The 19883-nt window shown below is 41.2% G+C and overlaps 1 protein-coding gene across 1 annotated transcript in view; it reads left to right on the forward strand.

Moving 5' to 3' along the window:
* The window catches only part of LOC119434398 (5-oxoprolinase-like), a 138802-nt gene that overhangs the window by 55733 nt on the left and 63186 nt on the right, over positions 1–19883 (forward strand). Inside the window, exons 18-21 of the mRNA XM_037701561.2 lie at positions 4277–4340; positions 8966–9066; positions 10126–10162; positions 18231–18341. Of these exons, the coding sequence (XP_037557489.1) occupies positions 4277–4340; positions 8966–9066; positions 10126–10162; positions 18231–18341 (313 nt within the window). The remainder of the gene's footprint in view (positions 1–4276; positions 4341–8965; positions 9067–10125; positions 10163–18230; positions 18342–19883) is intronic.

Genomic DNA, 19883 nt, shown 5'->3' on the forward strand with positions numbered 1-19883 from the left:
AAGTCCGAATTAATGAGAGTTTGATTGCATTTAATAATGCAATTGCCGGCTGGCAGCACGCACCTTGTTGAGAAACGTGCTCGCTGCCGCCCTTGTCGGCGAGATTTTCCCATGGAAGTCGCATTATAACCGGTATTTCATCTCACGTGGCTGCACTGTAAGCAGTATGCGTATACAGGGAGTTCTATGAAAGGGTAAACGGGAGTAGGAAAGGGCCGCGCTGTAGCCAGTTCTGCACTATAAACAGTTACGTTATAAGTGGTCTATACTGTATTACTTTCTATGGGCAGCTGACGGGGAATCAGAAAATCTTCGTTGTGGCGGAAATTTCGTTGTAGTGGCATTCGTTGTAGGGGGATTCGACTGTAGTTCATAAAAATGGTTCCTAATTTTGCATTGCAATTGCCATAATGTGTTAGAAGAATTGAGTGTCTCTTTAAGTACTGAACCAAAAGCATTGTCTAGATTTTCTTCCTTTTTTTTTTCAGTACATAGCTGTCATTCTAGTAATTATGGTATGAAGCCTTGATTCCTCGAGAGTGCAGTAAATAAAGTGTCATCTCTTAATTCAACCATTTCAAAACACATACCAGGTGGTGTAGCACGGATTTGGGCATGAAGCAGGCTGCAGATAACAGGATGTAAATTGTAGGTGGTGGTCATGCACTGATCCATACAGCTGCATGACCACTGCACCGGGCTTACTGGCACACGTTGTTATAAACGGAGAAGTCACAAAGCCCTATGGTTTAGAACTGCTTATTTTGTTTGTGGTTGCGATCCAAGTGCACGCGACCAGAGCTGCTCTTTCTCTTCTTTGTTTTGCAGTCTTCTCCTTGTAGTGGGTTCAACAGGTTCCAAGGCAGCCCTTAGATGCATCCTTCTAGTGGAAAGACTGTGCGTAGTGGCATCCTTATTAACTTTGTGTCCAATGTCTGCAGCAGACATACTCTTGCGAGGAGGTCACATCCTGGATAAACCTCTCCCACGATGCAAAGTTTCCAGAAAGCTCGAGGTTGACATTCTCTGATAAGAACTTTATCTTCATTTTTCAAATTCCATTTTTTCATTCCGGGTTGTTTCATCAATGCCCCTTTGGGCTCTTTTGTGTATTCCTCGTGCCACCTTCACCATCAACTAGTGACAACTTCATGTCCAACTTGCCACGATGAAGGTAGCTGTGTTGTCACTGTAAATTACTTGGCACATTCCTCGTCTCGCTACGAATTGTCTAAAGGCTTGTAAGAAGCTTTGGGTTGTAAAATTCTTCATGATATTCTCCGAGTTTGTGTCTCTTGCTTAAAGTGGACCTGTAAAACCTGTTCCGATGACTTAAAACGGGTCTGCTTGGGTTGCTCTGTAAGCTCATAGTGAGGTTGTGTTGAGTTGAATCGTCTAATACAGCACACTCTTATGATTTGCTTGATGACTTGTCATTCTTTTATCACCCAAAACTTGGTCCTCAGCTCCGTTAGCTTGTCCCCGATTCCACCATGTAAAGTTCCATGATAAATATGTCTCACTAGCAGTTTTGTGAACTCGTTGTGACATGGTAGCACAATTGGATGTTTTTCATCAAATCGCATTAATGCCTCTTCAAGCCTTCTCCAAAGTCTTAGCAATCCATACTCATCTTCAAAGACTTCACAGCCACTCAAAGTTATAATGTTGTCGTCTTTTCGTGGTCGTTGGGTCTCTGCATTGATGTGATGTTTCTGTTCCTGCTTGATGGGGTATGAGTCAGCTTTTGTTGTTTCTTCGAATTTCAATGGACTGCTCATTTTACATTAATGGACGTTTCTTATAAACCTTAACACCGAAGCTGTAACTCTAACCAATCTTTAATATGAGCTAAACTGGTTGGGATTGATCCCTTGTTCTGTGGTGCATTGCATTGTGTTCTGTACGATGACAACATCGTCTTCCGATTCTTATACCAGGTCACTCATCCTGTAAGATGTTTGCTCACTGTGCAGCCACTGTGGTCCTTTCCATCACAGTTCAGCTGACAGTTGCCTCTGCGCAGTAATGCCTCTCATTAAGAAGTCCGCTGGATTTTCATTACTCTTCACGTATTTCCATTGTTCTTCTCATGACATACTCTTTATTTCACTGATTCTGTTGTCAAAAAAAGCTTCTCGCTTCTTCTGCTTTGTGATCCGATGAAATACTATCATTGAATCAGTCTAGAACTTCACTTGAGTGACTCATTTTATCATCTGCAACTGTTAGTTTAAGAATTGCCACATTATCACCAAAAGTGTTGATCCCAGAAGTTCTAACCTTGCCAGGCTAGTAGTCTTAATAGGAGCTACTTTTGTCTTTTCCAATAGCTATTGTACAGATTTTGTTCCATCCTCATGGGATACTTCTAAGTATGCCTCCGGAATGTATGTTACCATTCTTTATGCCACCTGACTGGTATCTGAGAATATATAGATGTTCATGCTTGCGGGCTTCCTTAAACTTTACACACACGGCCTCGGCATTAAGCTTTTCAATTGTTAGTAGTCCCTCTGTCAAGTTATTCCATTTGACGCATAAAAGATATGCTTTCCATAATCGTTGTTGGCTGTTTTGGTGACAGTTGTGACTGGCGCTATTAATCCTATCGTGTCAAATATCTAGGCACTTGCTTGTAGTACTGAGTTTTAGGTGATTCTGCCTCTGATATCTGTCCTCCATATCATCAATGGGTACTTTCACCATATGTGTCCCATATCATTCCAAGTTGTATGGAGTCTTGTTCAAATCTCTTCCTGAAGTCCTCGCTGTTGGTGGTCTATTTTCACAAGTTCATTCCGACCCTCTGAAAAATTTATTTCGCTTCGAGCTGTACAACTTCTGCGTCTTCCTTATCTTTGGCACCTAGCATTACATCATCAACATAAGTAGAATTTCTTAAGTTTCATTACTGCACCTGGGAAGTTCACCTCTTCTCGATTAAGGTGGTGATTAATTGCTGCTGGGAGGAAGCTGCTTGAAGCCGTCCCAAAGGTCACTTGCGTCATTTGCCACATGTTAATTTTTCCTTCACCAGAATTCATCTGTCTGGTATCCTACCACCATAGAAATTGGAGGGTGTCTCGATCATCTTAATGGATGCCAGCTATAGAAATGCCTTTTCAACGACGGCTTTCATCGCAACGCAATGGCTCCGGAAGTTCAGTAATAACGTTAATATGTTCGAGTTCAAGTTTGCTCCTGCTTGCAAATTACCGTTCAATGACATGTGGGGACTGTTAGATGACGAAGCGTCGAACACAATACCCACTTTGGCCGTTATCCTGTTATCTCTTATCACTGCTTATTATCACAATGTTAAAAACGGAGAAGCCACAGAGCCATACAGTTTAGAACCGTTTATTCTGTTCATAGTTGCGATATAATCGCGCACGAGCAGAACTCTTCTTTCTCTTTTTCACTTTACTTTCTTCTCCTTGTAGTGGGTTCAGCGCACATACCAATTCCCTGACCACCACCATCCAATTTGTAATGTAACCTGCAGCCTGCTTCATGCTTGAATCTGCACTGCACTTGGCACGTGTATTGAGCTGGTCACATTAAAGATGACATAACTATTTGTTGTACACTCAAGGAGTTGGAGAGCCATACTGTAATTACAATCTAGAGCTACCTAATAAATGAGAAAAGAAAGAAAAAATAAGTTTTTTTGTGTCAGTTTATGAAAGGCCAGACATATATGATGTCATATGCAGAAAAACTATGACAGCTTTAATAGAGCATTTCACTCACTTAAAGTGAGCAGGCACGTTGTTTGAGGAATCCAAGATTGCAGTCGCCTAGTGTATACTATCATGAATTTCAATACATGCTCATTCTAAGTTTTTTTTTCTGTTTGTTGAGTGTGTTTCTTGCTACAGGAATTGTGATTTACTGTAATGTTGTGATTTATAATGGCTTATGAAACGTCTGCATTCTTAAGAGATCATATTACATGATGAAAGAGTTATAAAAATTTTAATGATGTCACATGTGCTGCATTACTATGCACCAGAAAAGGCCACAATTTTGGATGTGTAAATTCAGACACGTTACATTTAAATTGTTTGTTAGTTTAATTAACTTGAGAAATATTGCGCAATGAACTTTTTGAATCTGCATTGAATTTTGTCTGGGCTGAAAGTTCTTATAATTCCTGACAATTTCATAATGTTCTACTGTTCACCTTTTCTACATTGTTTTAATAGCTTTAGTAGTGTTGTCATCAGTACGGTCATAAAAGGAGCAATCTGGATTTTTTTTTTCCTCAAAGCACAATTGTTGTGGAGCCCGCATGCTGTGCTCAAGTTCTGAAACATGGAGACATAAGCATTGAGGTAACTTTTATTTCCTGATACTGTTTTTTCCCCATTAACATAAATACTCTAATATTTTAGAAGAAAAAAATAAAAAGATGTAGGAAGGCCTAACTAAACTGGTTTGTAACATGTTTGATAATCCTAATGCCTTGACTCACTTTACCCCTGAATATTACTTATTTGAGGATTGGAAGTAAATTGTGCTTATCACTTTATTTTAGGAATGCTCATTCTACACACACATGCATGCAAGCACCAGATTTTGCTTGCAGATTGCAGATTTTCCAAAGAAGTTTTGGTAAATATACAGCGTGCTGACTAGACCAGATGCATTAACTTGGTTGTTTGTATGCTTTTGCAGCTTTGTTTTACGTGTATTCTTAACCTAAAATTTTCTTCTAAGTACTGACAGATTGTGCCAGTGTTCATTTCATAAGCATTTCAGGCAAGATCAATAAAAAGATTTTCATAATCATTAAAAGTTTAAAGGAAACTGAAATTTTAAAAAGAAAATATAAAAAAAGCACCTACTCAGAGGCAGGCAACATCAAAAATGACTTGGAGCTTCAGTGTCTTGAAACTTGCTTTTTCTTTTTCAATATCTTTTAGCTTCTGGTAATCTGACTTGAAATTACAAGCCACTGTTTTTCCAACACATTAACTCTTTCTGTATTGTGTGCCATAGCAGATCCATAAATTTTATTGGTAGCATTTTGGCACACTGCCAAACATTGACTTTGGAATTCTTTTTCGTGAAAAATTATTCAATGTGTAATATGAAGACTGCATTTTCATGCTTGGTCAGATTTGTGTATCCTTGGCGCACCGGGAAATCTCAAAGCAAAACTTTGACAGAAGGTGTTTTTAGAATTGACCTTCAGCATATGTCATACTTTCCAAATTAAATTGTGCAGAATTTGCACTTTAGCTGATTTGGCGTAAAAATTCTAAAATTAATGCAGGGGTGAAGACTCAGCAAGGTCTTTTGTTATTCCTCATTTCCAACTAGGCTGCTATAACAGTGCCTTAAGCATTGGCACAAACTCGGGAGTGTGCATTGTTTTGAATTTTTTGTTGTGCTGTAATGTTGAGTGCAATTTTATTTTGCCCCTACTGTTGAGTTGCTCTTATTTATTAGTGCTTCAATGATGTTTATAAAATTTATTATGAGAATTGCTTCCCATTGTGTGGAGTTTTAACTGAAATAATAGTGCACAGTTGATTTTCATTAAATTTAGTGCACAGTAGCAGATGTTGCTGGCCCTAACAGTCATTGTGCAAAAAAAAAAAAAAGAGAAAAAGGAACCATAAGCTTGCTGCTAGGGGGTAAATATTCTTCACATTTATAAAGAAACTGCTTTTCTGCATAACATGGGCATCATCTTGGCCCATCATCATCAACCTCAGCATCTTTCCCATTAAACTTCTTAATCTGTTCTATCATCAAGAAATAAAAACCACTGACAAAGCACATGCAGTATATTTCCATTAATTCGACTTCGTTTAATTCAATTTGTTGGTTAATTCAATTCTGACCAAAGGTCCCGGCCAGCACCCATACATTTGTATGAGCCCAAACTTCCGTTATTTCGATCTCAAAATCGACCCTCGCCTGATAAATCAAACTTGACTGGTCAGTTTCGCCACAATACAGCCGTGTTATGTGGTAAAGCATATCAAGATTGTAAATTAGCCACTGTCACAGGAAAAGTACGCATTTTTTTAATCATGCAGGCGTGCACGTGCCATCTCCAGTCACAGTACGAGCATCTAGACGTATAATAAGCATACTGGCAGCCATTCAGAGCTGTTTCTGACATTGCTGTGGTGATTTGAGCCCTCGTTTCGCACGGCATGCGTCTCTTGTATGAGTCTGTTAACGGGGCCTAGTTAGCGCCTGTGCCGTGCACCGAGAAGCGAAGAAAAACCATCTGGTGTTTTTGGAAAGCTATCGAAAAGAAAGGTAGCTAGTGGAGGGGACATTTAAAGCCAAAAAAGCGGCAGTTTATCGAGTACTCTGAAGGCTTCCCACTAAACATAGGCCTCTCAGTGCTCGTGCTTTGACCGGAGACGGCACATGTGCATGTGTAAATTAAGGAACAGGTGCTATATCCCGTAACAGTGCACCTTTCCCAGCTTAGTATGCTTCATCGCACGACACGACGGTATTTGTGGCGAAGCGAACTGTAAAGGCAAATATTGCCAAGGTAATCATTGGCGTGTTTACGCTTTTTTTCTACCTTTTATTTCTTCGCCCCCCGGATAATTCGACCAGTTTCGTCAGTCTCGTCAGGGTCGAATTAATGGTAGTTGACTGTTTATTGTATGTTTGAGGTATTTCAATTCTTAAAAAGTTCACTAAAATAAAATAATCTTTTTGTTCATACTGCTTAAGTGCTTTTCTAAAAATCTCATTTTTTTTTTTATTTTCAGGAGTTATATGCTTTGGTTCCTATTCGAGACACCAATGATTAAGCTGCAATTTGACATATCATAGTATGTGTCATGTCGTGGGTAATGTACCTTTAGAGGGGCCCTGAACCACTTTTTATCAAAGTCGAGAAATGCATTTAAAATTAAATTAGACTATTTCAGAAATACTTTGCAACAAAGAGATCTTCAACGGGTTCAGCAGAAGCCGAGTTATTGGCAATCAAATACACTGCTCGTGGTGCTTCCGGTCCTTCTTCAATGATTTGCACTGTGAAGGTGTGCCCACAACGCTCTGCCTACTGAACGTCACCGTGACACGCAGTTCATATTTGATTCTGGATGTTCATGTAGCTGCCACTATTTCTGATTTTGGCACCTACAATGCGCCAAACGCAGTTGTCCTCAGTGAGCCGCAATGCGCACAGCCAGTTAGAGTGTCCCTATGTCGTGGTGAGGACATCGAGCCACCCTAAGCCAGTTGACTCATCGTGGCACCCCGTGGCACCCCGCGGCGGCCACGGTATGCTACGTAGTAGTAGACCACAGCTACAGCAGTAGACCGCAGTTAGTAGACCGAGTATGCTACGTAGTAGACCGCAACTACATGCAACTGCAGCATTTGCATTGTGCACGACTTGGCTTAAGGGCGCGCTCGTGCACATATGCTCCTGTCTCGCTGTGCTGCGTAGTGCGAACCGGCTTTGTCCTGCAATAGCATGACTGACGTATAATAGCCACATCCAACTTGCGCATTTTAAAGCGCTATCAATAACTCATTACGAAGCGAAGTATGCCAAGGCGTCTAACCAGGAGTGGCCAGGAGTGAGCGCGCATGCCTGTGGTCTGACCTTAAGTTTCGCGTGGTTCGAGGCTAGTTGAGTATTCAAAACTAGTTGAATTAGTGAGACCCGACGACTACGACACTGATAAGCTGGATGGCCAAAGTTGAATTCTTTCACGGGCAGCCGCAGCCGAGCATGAGCTGACGATAGTCGGAAGTATGTAATTGTTATTAAAAGTCGAAAGCAGATTTTCACTTATGTCAGCCTGTGTATTAACGCGATAGCTTTAAGGGCCCCGTGTCACAGAAAATCCGGCGTCGGTGTCGGCATTGGCTTTGGCGCCCGCGGCCGAGAAAATCATCCCCAACTGCAAAGGCCCTCCAAATATATTTAGGTATGCCACACCATTTTATCATTAATGTTGCTCATACCTTGTCTTGCATTCTTGGCAAAGCTATTCCTCGGAATTTTGAGAATGACAATCCACAAACAAATGTCATGGAACAAAACACCCACAGCGCATGCCTTTTATGTTAAATCTTCTCAGACTGAAATATTAATTGTACAAAACAAAAGCGGAAACCTGAAAATTATGAAATTTTTTTGGTGCGGCTGTACAATATCTCCGGGATCGCCCCACGCAGGGGCCGTGTTTCTACCAGAAAGCTCGCCTTCGTGCATAGCGTTCGTCGCCAGTGTTTCCCGGTAGCCATTACGGTTGCTTAAGCTGCAGTTGTTGGGAAGCGTGAGAAGCAGTCAGGGATCTTTGAATGCTATTGCGTTCCACTCTTAAAAGCGAAGCTTTAGCATCCTCCCAATTTTAAACTGCGTCAATAAATATACACAGTAACAGTAGGAAGAAGCGTACTGATCCAAACACCCTTCTTGATTGATGTCAGCTATTGGCCAATAGCAGCCACATATGGGAATCCGCTTTGTTACGAAATAAAGCGTACCGAAAAGAGAGAGGAGCAGGCTTCTGTTGAAAAGAAAGCGTTTCAGCGAAAGGTGACTTTGCGCTCCGCTTGCGAGCTCCACACACCGGGTACGACTGCAGAACTTGACTGAGATGTTGACAGCAGCGTATGCTATCCGTGGACTGTGTTTTTTCACCAAGCCTGAGGGGTGGTTCAGGGCCCCTTTGAACTGATAACACATAGAAGATCTGAAAATAAGCTTATTTTCTTTGGTAAAATTTATATTTTTTTTTCCAAAAATAATCACAGGGCATTGGAACAGCATGCATGAGGTTTTAATTTTCCACTTTACCACCACTTGACTTTTCTTTTGCATTGTACTTCTACAACAAAGGATACATACTTAATGTATTTTGCAGCTTACTCCAGAATCAGCACAATTTTGAGTTGTGCTTTTTGTAGGTGTGACACATTCTTAAGAACCAGCACTAATATTTTGTAAATTCCACAGGTTAGCAAGTCCAAGGAAGAAAAAATAGGACTGGAGTTGGATGCAGTTCGGCTCTCTCTTTTCTCTCATCGCTTCATGAGCATCGCTGAGCAGATGGGAAAGTGAGTACACTTTATGTATTGTGTGTTCTTCCTGGTTTCAGCTATAATGAAAATAGCAAATTACTGTCACTTGGGCTTGATAAGTCTCAGTTGTTTTCACAATGAAATGAAAGCTTTGTAGCAGAAACTTTACTAAACTTAGTGAAGCCAAGAGCTGTCAACAAGCTTTGTGGAGGGGCTCCTCTAGTACTTCCGATGCTCCGAGTCTCAGCAAAATGAGAAAACTGTACCGGCGATGGTGGCTCAGTGGATATGATATTCTGTTGCTGAGCATGAAGTCATGGTCTTGAGTGGCTGCATTCTGATTGAGTTCAGTGCAAGAACACTTTTGTACCGACTGTTGGGTGCACATTAACTTTTCTCTTTGTGGGGTGTAGGTAATTGATCAATTTTACTATATTAGGTTTTTAACATGCTTCCAAACACTGGCTTCAGAATTATTCTTCGAGCAGTTTCATGCACTTTGTAAACCAAACACTGCATTTTTATCTTCTGGCAGATTTATCAATATTCGGCACATTGGAGGGTCTCAAAAATTAAATCTTGACAGGAGGTATAGTTGAAATTGGCCTCCAGTGCTTGATGCACTTGCCAAGTCAAACAATGCAAAGTGTGCACTTTGATGAACTTGGCTGCAGAATTTTTAAATGAGAGCAGTAATGAAGCTTTAGTGAAGTCTATCACGGTGTACAATCTTCCACTTCAACACCTACACTTATAGAATGATGCCTAAAACTTTGTCGCATGCCATATTTTTTGGTGTACAAGTCGCAACCGCCTAAAAACAGCCACTTTTCCAGAAAGGTTAATATATGTCGCACTTTTGTATAAGACGCTCACATTTCCATGCATTGCGGGCTCGCATGCACATGTCCTTGTCACGAAATGTCGTACTTACCCGATTCTGACGCCCTCAACTACTACACACCACTGATCCACAGGATAGAATTTACTCAAATGACTCGGGATACGTGAGCTGTTCTTCAAAGTACTCATATGTCAGATGCAAAACTTATTGTTGAATGCTTCGAGCGTCTCTTATAACTTGCTTCATTGCAGGATTCTTCAAAGAACATCAATATCCACAAACATAAAGGTAAAGTCAATTTTTCTAATTGGCATAGGTCATAAACCAAAGAAATGAGCCAGCCATAAATAAAACGAAAATCTTGAAGGCGTTTCTGTAGTTGTTGAGCACTGACCAATAAAGGTGCATGTGGTTGTAGAACTTTAGGTGTGCCCTCTGTAAAAGGCACGTTTATATAGAAAAATTTTTTGGATTCAGTTTATTTGAAGAGATTGAGAGCAAAATATGGAAGCATTCGAGATGCACTATAGCTGCTGGCCAGTTATTGGTATCTTATTACTGTCACATAATATATTTATGATAATTTTGCTGTTTTCTTTAACTGTACAATATTTTAAGTAGGTCCTCTTCTCGTGGCCAAAGATAAACTGCACATTTAAATATTTTAGTGGCTGACTGCTGGTGTTTCTAAACTGCTATATGCAAAATGCATAGTAGTAGTAGTAGTTATCACAGAAATGAGGCAGGAAAAAATAAAAACGGCTTTTCACAAAAATTTGTTGACGTATAGTAAGGAACAAATTAGAGGAAGTTAATTCTGCACACCAATAAATGAAAACTTAAACTGTATGGAGCTCTATCACAGCAAGAGTGTTTCTGTGTAACTGTATATACAATCAAACCCACATATAACGAATCATGTGTATAATAGCTATCACTGTGGGTAACCAGTTGACCTTTCAGTAAAAACATTATTTCAGCACTCTCTTATGTGACATTAAGACCAGTTTGCCATGTGTTCTGCATCATTCTGCAGAAAAAGCGAATCCTCTAAACTACCACCACTTGGCACTGAACATTTTTTTATAAAGAATTACAATACAAACTGGCAACTTTTCAGCATCGACTTGTTAACCTACAAAATTGAGACAGCTTCAGGAGGAGGGGAGACACAACCTTAATGTTTGACTGCTCTGTTACTTTCTTAAGTTTATGTGAGACCCAACGAATAGGCCGAACCACAACTTTTTCTTTTCTATTTTGTTTGTTGTGTGTCTGCTGGTTGGAAGTTTGTTGCGTAATACTCCTTATTTCTGCCTTAGAAAAAAAAAAAAGCTTACAGGATAGCTGGAAGTCTTCGGATTACCGACCTGTTTCAAAAATTTGTGTAAAATGAGGGCAAAATTTTTTTTCAGCACATTCCTAAAATATTTGTTAGTGCTGTTCCTTTCTATGAGATTTTAACGGGCCAGCTCATATGGCAAGCGCAGCTTGTTTACTTGTGCTTGATAGCCCCAACTTGTATGAGCATTAAAAAAGTAATCCCATTTACTATCTTGATGAATCCACTCACTAGACATGCCATGGCAATCAAGAAGTTCAGCAGGTTAACCCTGAAGTTGTCTTTCATCACTGCAATATAGAACTGGGGATAATCCAGTGTACTGCATTACTGCTGTACAAATCACAGAAGAAATAGCTCTGATATATGCTTTAAAATATTTCATGGAAACATGACCTTCTCCTTGAGTACTACATGTAATACTGGTGTCTGGCTTTAGAACGCAGCTCTTAGGAGCCCGTTCCTGGGTTGAGCGTTGGGGTCCCTCGGTGTAACCGCGTGAACGTGCTCGTGCCACTGCTCGCGCATTCGTCGTCGTCTTCTTCCACAGTTGGCTCCGATGCCGCTCATCGTGCCAGCGTTCCCATACTGCCCCTCCCTTTGCAAAGGCGCTGATGGCACTGGCCCACTGCCAGTCGGTGCAGTGATTTTGGTCTCATACTCTTTGCCACAATGCATCGTGAAATGAAAACACGTGTACAGCTGCGCTCAAATTTCGCATTAGAGAGTATCGTAATCGTCGGGCATTTTTTAAAAACTCTTTCGTTACCATGAGAAATGTGCTCATTTTCGCTGCTTTTAACATTTTATTTTAAGACGTGGTAGTCGCAACGTATACTGCGATACATAGAATTATAGCCTGATTACTGGTGTTTTGAATGGATGTATAGCAGTAATAATTGCTCAGACAATTTTTGAGATTCCTTATGTGAAACTTCAATGAAGCACCTCAAGGAACATGAATGAAAGTTATCAATTTCTTACTTTTAGTATGACCCCTTCAGTCACGGTGTACACATTTGTGGACGCGACTTATTTTGGCCATTTATGTGCAGTTGTGGCAAGGAATAGACCACAAAAATTAAGCTTAGGGTAAATTGAACATTCTACTTACCTCAAGTACCTTCATTTTAATTCTGAGGAAAATCGATTGCTACCGAAGATGGCTTTGGAGAAGGCACTACAGTGTTTGACGCGAGGTGTGACTTGAGACATTTCTGCAGCAATTGCAAAATAATTTTTTTTCTTTCTAGTAATGCTTGCAACCAATATTTAACTTGTGCAAGCAATTCACGCTAGTGATTCAATTCTTTTTTATGAAGAAAAGTAGCATTACTGAGTGCACAATAATTAAATACTTAAAGACTCTGTAATTATGGTGACTCATCATAAAAGGCAGAAAGCTAGAGGTTTCTACTACCTTGATTTGCTCTTAATGGAGTCTGCAGCACCTTGGCATAAAATTATGTAAATTTCATACATTTATCGACAGTCCATCATAATTCGTGACTGAAGGGGACAAGTACTGAGAGTAAAAGAAATCTGAAATATACAAAATATGCACCTGGTTCGTACTTATCAACTTTTGTAAGTCAGATTACATAAAAAACTGATTGTGAAGATTTGTTGGCGTCAATACTAGCTGTAGTGATGCCCACGCTATGTGGAAAAGCAGTATCTTTGCAAATATGAAAATGAGTAAGTTCCTATTCTAGAGGGAGCATTTTTTAAAAATTATTCAAACAGGCTTGTGGGTTGTTTTTTTCCTGCATGCTTTAGGCTTGCCAAGCAATGGTTGTCAGGTCAGGGAACATGCAGAAGCCTCTTCATGCTTGATTATTTCCTTCGATCAGCTTTTCTGGGCAAGCAAGGTGGTCTATTGTGCGTTCAACTGGCGCTGGAGCCTCGGCATGCTTTGATCAGTTTCTGTACAGTGCTCTTCAGTAATGTGGAATATTGTTCAAAATTGTACAGTAATGAATAGCGGCACTTGAATGGGCGGTGTTCAAAATAAAAGAACTTACACAGCTAGTAAAGCTTCGGTTGAAGGTCAATCTGTAATTGACTGCATGCTTTTGTGTGAGTGAAAACCTTACATGACGGGAAAAATTGCTCGTAATAATTTGTGCATATGCTGTAGAAGCGCTGATGGATAAAAGCAACCCTCGGGGGACAAAGTAAAGTTGCATTTGGTATTAGTCAAACACAATTGTCAAAATAACATGCACTAATTCATTAGCATCTACCATTGTTTGAGACTTCGTTAAAACAGCCGATACGTCTGATCAGAAAAATTGCAACCTGAGAGACGCTTCTGTGTTTTCATTGCTGCTGGCATTTGAAAATTATCTTGTCGAATCTGCCATAGCGCAACTTTTTAGTCTTTTACTGAAGAAGTGCTAGGAGCACCGGAGGGTAATCTCGATGATACCTCCAGTTGAAGTTTTATTTTTCCAGACTCCCCAACCTGCCAAACATTATCGAGTATGAGAAACAGCTAAAGTTCAGTCCTCATTTCAGAGGGTGTTGATGTTGCTAGTAGACGAATTCCAACAGAAGTGTATAACAATGCATAAAAAACTGTCGATCAAATTGATCAATTTCTATGGCCGTGGTGAGGAAAGTTAATGCGCGACATGTTTGGAGGGTTGCATTAGGTATATTCAATGGGACACTGGACATATTAATTTACATCGTAATTGTTACAAGCATAAAAATAGTTACATTAACCACATACAGCATAGTCCCCTTCTAATTTAGTGCATTTACCTCAGCACCTGTGCACTTACCTCAGTAACTAATTGCTGCTAATAACTATTAACTTAATGACTTACCTCAGTACTTACCTTACACTTACCAGTGTCCAGTGCACTTAGCTCAGCACCTGTGCAATTGGCCCTGAAAGTTCACAGGGTGCGAGTTCCATGAAAGGATTCGATTTTGCTTTGGCTTGCTCAGGCATGCATCATTTAGGTTAACTGAATGTTGTATTAGCCATGCATATTAGTGAATACTGCAACCTAGAATTCGAGACTATGTGCCCAGGCTTTGTAGAAATTAAACTTTTTTTTTTTTTTACAGATCCTGTGCCATGTAAACTTTTGATAGAGGCAAGGCAATCTTTGTCAGGGATATTTGCCAATCATTCTGCTACAGGCCCACTTGCTGGAAATATTTTCTGGCTCCTACTCTGGCGTTTGGCTTTAGAAAGAGAAATTTCATGTTCTGAAATTCTGCATTTATTTACACCAGCTTTGGCACTGGACAAGGAACTTCGGTTTTGCTCATGGTAATGTTGGATAAACTGTTCGTTCTTAACCAGCTGCTAAATGGAGAAGAAAATGTGTGTCTACATTCAAAGGATATGCTACCGAATTGGATGCAATGTATCTTGCTAGACAAATGCCATGCTTCCATCATGGTGCAGAATTTTCTTCAGAAGACTTAACAATTAAATATTGCCATGCCTGCAACACAAGTTTCTTGTCCACTGCCGACGCTAAATTTCACAAGGTTAATTTCAGCAGGTGCCATGTGATGAAAATGTACCTAGAAAAAAAAAAAGAAGAAAAAATTGCCTTGCAAGAGTATGGCTGTCAAAATGCATTGCACAATGTCACTCTCTCAATGTTTGAAGCCTCTGAAATAAATTTCGGCAGAATTATTTGCTTCACAACAGGTTGTTAAAAAGTAAAGCGGTTCTTACGGCCCTAAAACGGGAAGCTAGATTTGCTTGGATACATGTATAACTCGTCTGGCAGCTTGACGGCGCCTCTCTCTTTGCCATTCTCATAAAAGTGCCCTCACACAGTGCAGCGGTGCAGTGCATGGCTCTAGGATAATGGGCACAGCACACCTATCACACAACTGACTTGCATGGCAGCACACGAGCACGTCAACCCTCCTCACCCTTTATTATCTCAAGCACTGGCCACTGTGCCAGTTGCATGCTGTAGTGCACTGGTGACAGCTACATCATGGTACAGCCCCACAGTTGCACTAACACAGGTCACGACAGCTTCCATATTTTAGGCGAAGGCTGTGCATACTGCCTGAAAATACAAATGACATATGACCATGCAGATATACTCATGTGATCTCGATCAAAATTTCTCTAACTTATGGGCTTCTTCGATTGACACACATAAAAATTTAATTTGACAAAACCGGGTGACTTCCTGCCATTTCCTCATCATATGTAATACAGACACAAATGCTCTTGGCAAAAAGTGATGCCTCTCATTTCAGGTGTCACGACTGGATACCCCTCTTGCACACAGTTTTTGGTGCATAATGAATGATGTGGTGAATTTATTTGTGCCTAATAATTAATAGCTGTACCATCTTTTCAAATGTGATGCACTATGGTTGTATTTTGTAACAATTCATGTAATTTTTCATTTTATTCACTCTTCATAATTACTTGGGCCCATTACTACTGGAATTGGCTGCTAGGTGCATGATAGATGACAAGAAAAGACAAATGGTTAATGAAAGTGATTGTTGTGAGATATGGGAGTTCCTGGTTGTTTTCTGTATGACATTTTCTACTGCAACCCGAGTTCTGAGGTTTCTGGACCCAGGCAAGCATAGTACTTGACACTAGCAATGCCATTCTTTAATTCATCATTTCATTGATTGGCTTGTGTAGGACTCAATTCTGTCACTACAATCCAGTTTTCATCAAACAAAGATTATTCATAGCTTTCATACCTTTGCTAACCAAAGCTCTAAACCTTTACTGTTCTTGCTTGACACAATTATGCAATGTTGCTGACAACTTCTCAGCTTTTTTCTCAGTCCCATATGCATGCTGCAGGTTTTCGGACATAATTTGATAGCTTGAGATCAAAGTGCCCACATGTCCAACAGCCAGTGATATTGGCAATACATAGAGCTTTTGAACATTTCTGGTTTCAATTGAACAACCCTTGTGTAGGCAAAGGTCAAATAATCCTGAACTTTAGATTTGCAATACATATAAAATGAAATTGGGCTAGCATGATGAGAATTAATACGAGAAATCACATTTATTTTGTCATAAAGTCCACCCGGGAGAATTTGATTTCTACACGATTTATTTAGTGATGCAAGGCCTAGTATGTGTTCTGGCACTCAGACAGCTTATTGTACAGTGTGTTAAGTTGTGCTGTCATTTTCTTATCACATATTTGAGCTCTTTAGTGGTAATTTCTTTACCCGCCATGGTTGCTTAGTGGCTATGGTGTTGGGCTGCTAAGCACTAGGTCATGGGATCAAATCCCAGCCACGGCGCTTGCATTTCGATGGGAGCGAAATGTCAAAACACCCATGTACAGTGTAGACCACTTATAACGTAAGTCGCCGGAGTCGCGAATATCCGCACTATAAGCGGTACCGCACTATAACTAAAGCAACAATTTTCAAGGCCCGCACATATGCAAAACATGTGCACCGAGCCTCCACGCATATGCGACAGTCGAAGAATGCGGCTAGAACGTTTGCATTCAATTTACAGTCGAATCTCGTTAATTCTAACCAAATCACGCAGCGGCGCCTCCGACCGGCATTGCTCCGGCACTGCAATAGAGTAAAAGCTTAGGAAAGACCCCTCAATGTCGCGCGCGAACGAAAGAAAAAAAAAAGAAAGAAAAAAAAAACGCGGCAGGAAATTTCACCCTCTCTCAAATGGCAAGGTCGCCAATTCTGCGTTGCGCCGGAACATGCGTGTACGTACCGACGCCTCAGCCACGCTACCGTAGCCACGTGTAGAAAATGGCAGTGAACCCTTCTTTCTCCTTTATGCTTCTTCTACTTTCTAGTCATGTGTTGACCTTGCACGCTGCGGCTACGGCGCAGAGGGAAGCAGCGGCGCTGTCCCAGGCCGGCCAACGAAACTGCCCACGCCAGCAAACGCCCGCTTCCCGATAACGGCAGAAAACGAAACTTCGGGGAGCTGGCGCCGGGCCGGCTGGAGTGGTGGCGCCTGCACTGCGGAGGGCGCGCACAGTGACAGTCGAAAGTGAGGGAGCTACGACGGAGGGCGCTGGGAGCCACCGAAGCGGCGGAGTTGCCAAGGCGAAATCCGCTTCCTTGCCGCCCTCCTCCCTCACATTCCACGGTCTCCGCCTGTGCCCTTCGCCGTGATGTGCCGGCGCTGCCCACTCCCTGAAGTTTCGTTTACTGCTGTTATCGTGAAGCGAGCGTTGGCCGGTGTTGGCAGTTTCGTGGTGCTCGCTCACTATGCGTGCCGTGATATTTCACGACTCGCACTCAAGATTCTGGTTTCAGCCTCACTGGCTGTTCATTTGCACCACGTGCCCTTCTCCTCCACTTCGTCTCTCTTTCTTCCTCGAGCACTCCTTGGGGCGCCCATTTGAGGGGAGCGTTCGCCGTCTACGCTGACTTCTGTACTCCCAGGCAGCCGCACTGTAACCGGTATTTCGTTTCCCGCAACTGCACTATAAGCGATACGTGTATACATGGAGTGCTATGGGAAAATTAACGGGAGTCTGAAAAGACCGCACTATATCCAGTCCTGCACTATAAGCGGTTACGTTATAAGTGGTCTATACTGTACTTAGATTTAGGTGCACGTTAAAGAACCCCAGGTGGTCCAAATTATTTTGGAGTCCCCCACTACGGCGTACCTCATAATCAGATTGTGGTTTTGGCACGTAAAACTCCATAATTTAGTGGTATTATCTTTGTTGTATATGCCAGAAGGTGATGTCTGTATTTCTAATGGGCTTTGTAATCCTTGTTTCTGACTGTGTTTTTGGCACATTGATTGTCAGTATGACACAGAAATGTTAGCTTTTAATGATTCTAAGCCACATAGAGCAATAAACTAGTGCCGTAAAATTTAAGTTGGCTTCATCAGAAACGTTCTTCGTGGTACTCAAGTATATCTGATAAACTTTTTTTGTTAGGTGGCTGATGACTTGATGAAGCAGCTGAGCTTGTTAACTTACAAATGGTTTTGTTTCACTTATGCTGGCTAGAAAAAAACAAATATGCAAATTTGTGGTGCAGGAAAGGCTTGATTTTTCTTGTGCCCTCTTCGGTCCTGATGGTGGCCTGGTGTGCAATGCACCACACATTCCTGTGCACCTGGGAGCCATGCAAGAGGCTGTCCAATACCAGGTAATTTTACTGCACTGTGATATGAAGGTTATTCTTTTTTTTTCATATGACTGCTTGTTGAGCCCAGCATTTACTGCTTTCTTATTCCTGTTGCACATTTGCTCAAACTTCACTAGGAGCTATATAATGTACAGCCTTTGTAAAGAGAAGCTATGCCACTCTGTGCGTGATTGCAGCTGACCTTGTCTACTAGGCTTCCTGTTGCATCTGCACTGCCCAAAAGCTCAAGAGTGGGAAGTAAACCCTTGACCTTGCCCTCTAAAGCTTTATATGTAGCACCAGAAGTTTCATGGGTTCAGCATGATGCAGCCAAGGCACAGCAACACTCATGCTTGTAGTGGCTTCATTTAAAAGGCTGCTCTTTAAGCTATCCCAAACCACCCTCCAGCTTCACCAATAAAAATATTGAACTGGTAGAGCACAGAGCTATGAACATCTCTGCCAAGTTTTGAAGTTTTCTCAGGGCATGCAGCTTGTAAGTGAGGAAGATTATTCAGCTCCCTCTCTTTTGGAAAAGAAGATTTCTCCTTCTTTGTTGTACAGCTGTCAGCTGGCTGTTTCCAACACCAGCTAAGGCATCACCAGCTATTGGACGATTGCTGAGATGACGCAAGTGCAAAATTTGTATGTATGATGGTTCAAAAAGCAGAAGTGAAGTTCTCATACTGTTAGTGTTTATAATATTTGATGATGCAAATGAAATTGACTGAAGAAAGTGGAACTGATATTTTGAATTTTGTTAAGGATGATGCACTTGAAGGAAAAAAATGACTGTCATCTGCTCAAACTCGTGCCCTCCTAAATGAAACTTTAGCGTCACTCATAATCAGTATGCCAGCATAGAACTTTGTTAGTTTTTACCTCCAATTAGTTGTACGCACAAGCGTACACATGCCTGCAAACCCTTTCAGACTTGCCAGGCAGTGAGGCACAGTTGATGCTTCCATTGTCAGAGAGCCACCTTGAAAGGCACTCGCCAGACTTTAGTCTCGTGGTGTGACTCTGATTCAGGTTGTCGGTAAGAGCCATACCCCATTGTATCGGGAATCTTGGGGTCGGTGGGAACCGTCTCCCAACAGCTAGCAACAATTGTAAATAGATGTTGCCATCAGTTTGGTGCAGAAAGAAGAAATGAAGCTAGATGGTGTAGCACAGTAGGCAAAGCACTAATAACTGTGCTGCCCTTGCTGAGGGGAACGGATGAGTTGAGAAATTGGGGACACTGCCTCATTCCAAGGTATTATCCAAGTTCGAGAAAAGGGTCTTTCAGGGCTACTTCAAGGTACACATACATTAATACTTTTAGTATAATCTCATTACTGCATGTATACTTAAACTAGTGTTAGGCATTGACAGCCATTTCTCTGGCTCACTTCTGCAAACTCTGTGTCATTGATGATGCTGTACTAGTTCATAATATATTTATAGCATAGTAACATTGTACTGCATGCTGTTAACTGTCTGTATCATGCAATATGTGTAGTTTTGAAAGGATAATGCATAAAAATATGCCATTTTTAAAAGGAATACTTAAAATCTTCG

This window comes from Dermacentor silvarum, chromosome 1 (assembly GCF_013339745.2).
Source record: "Dermacentor silvarum isolate Dsil-2018 chromosome 1, BIME_Dsil_1.4, whole genome shotgun sequence".
Taxonomy (NCBI): Eukaryota; Metazoa; Arthropoda; class Arachnida; order Ixodida; family Ixodidae; genus Dermacentor; species Dermacentor silvarum.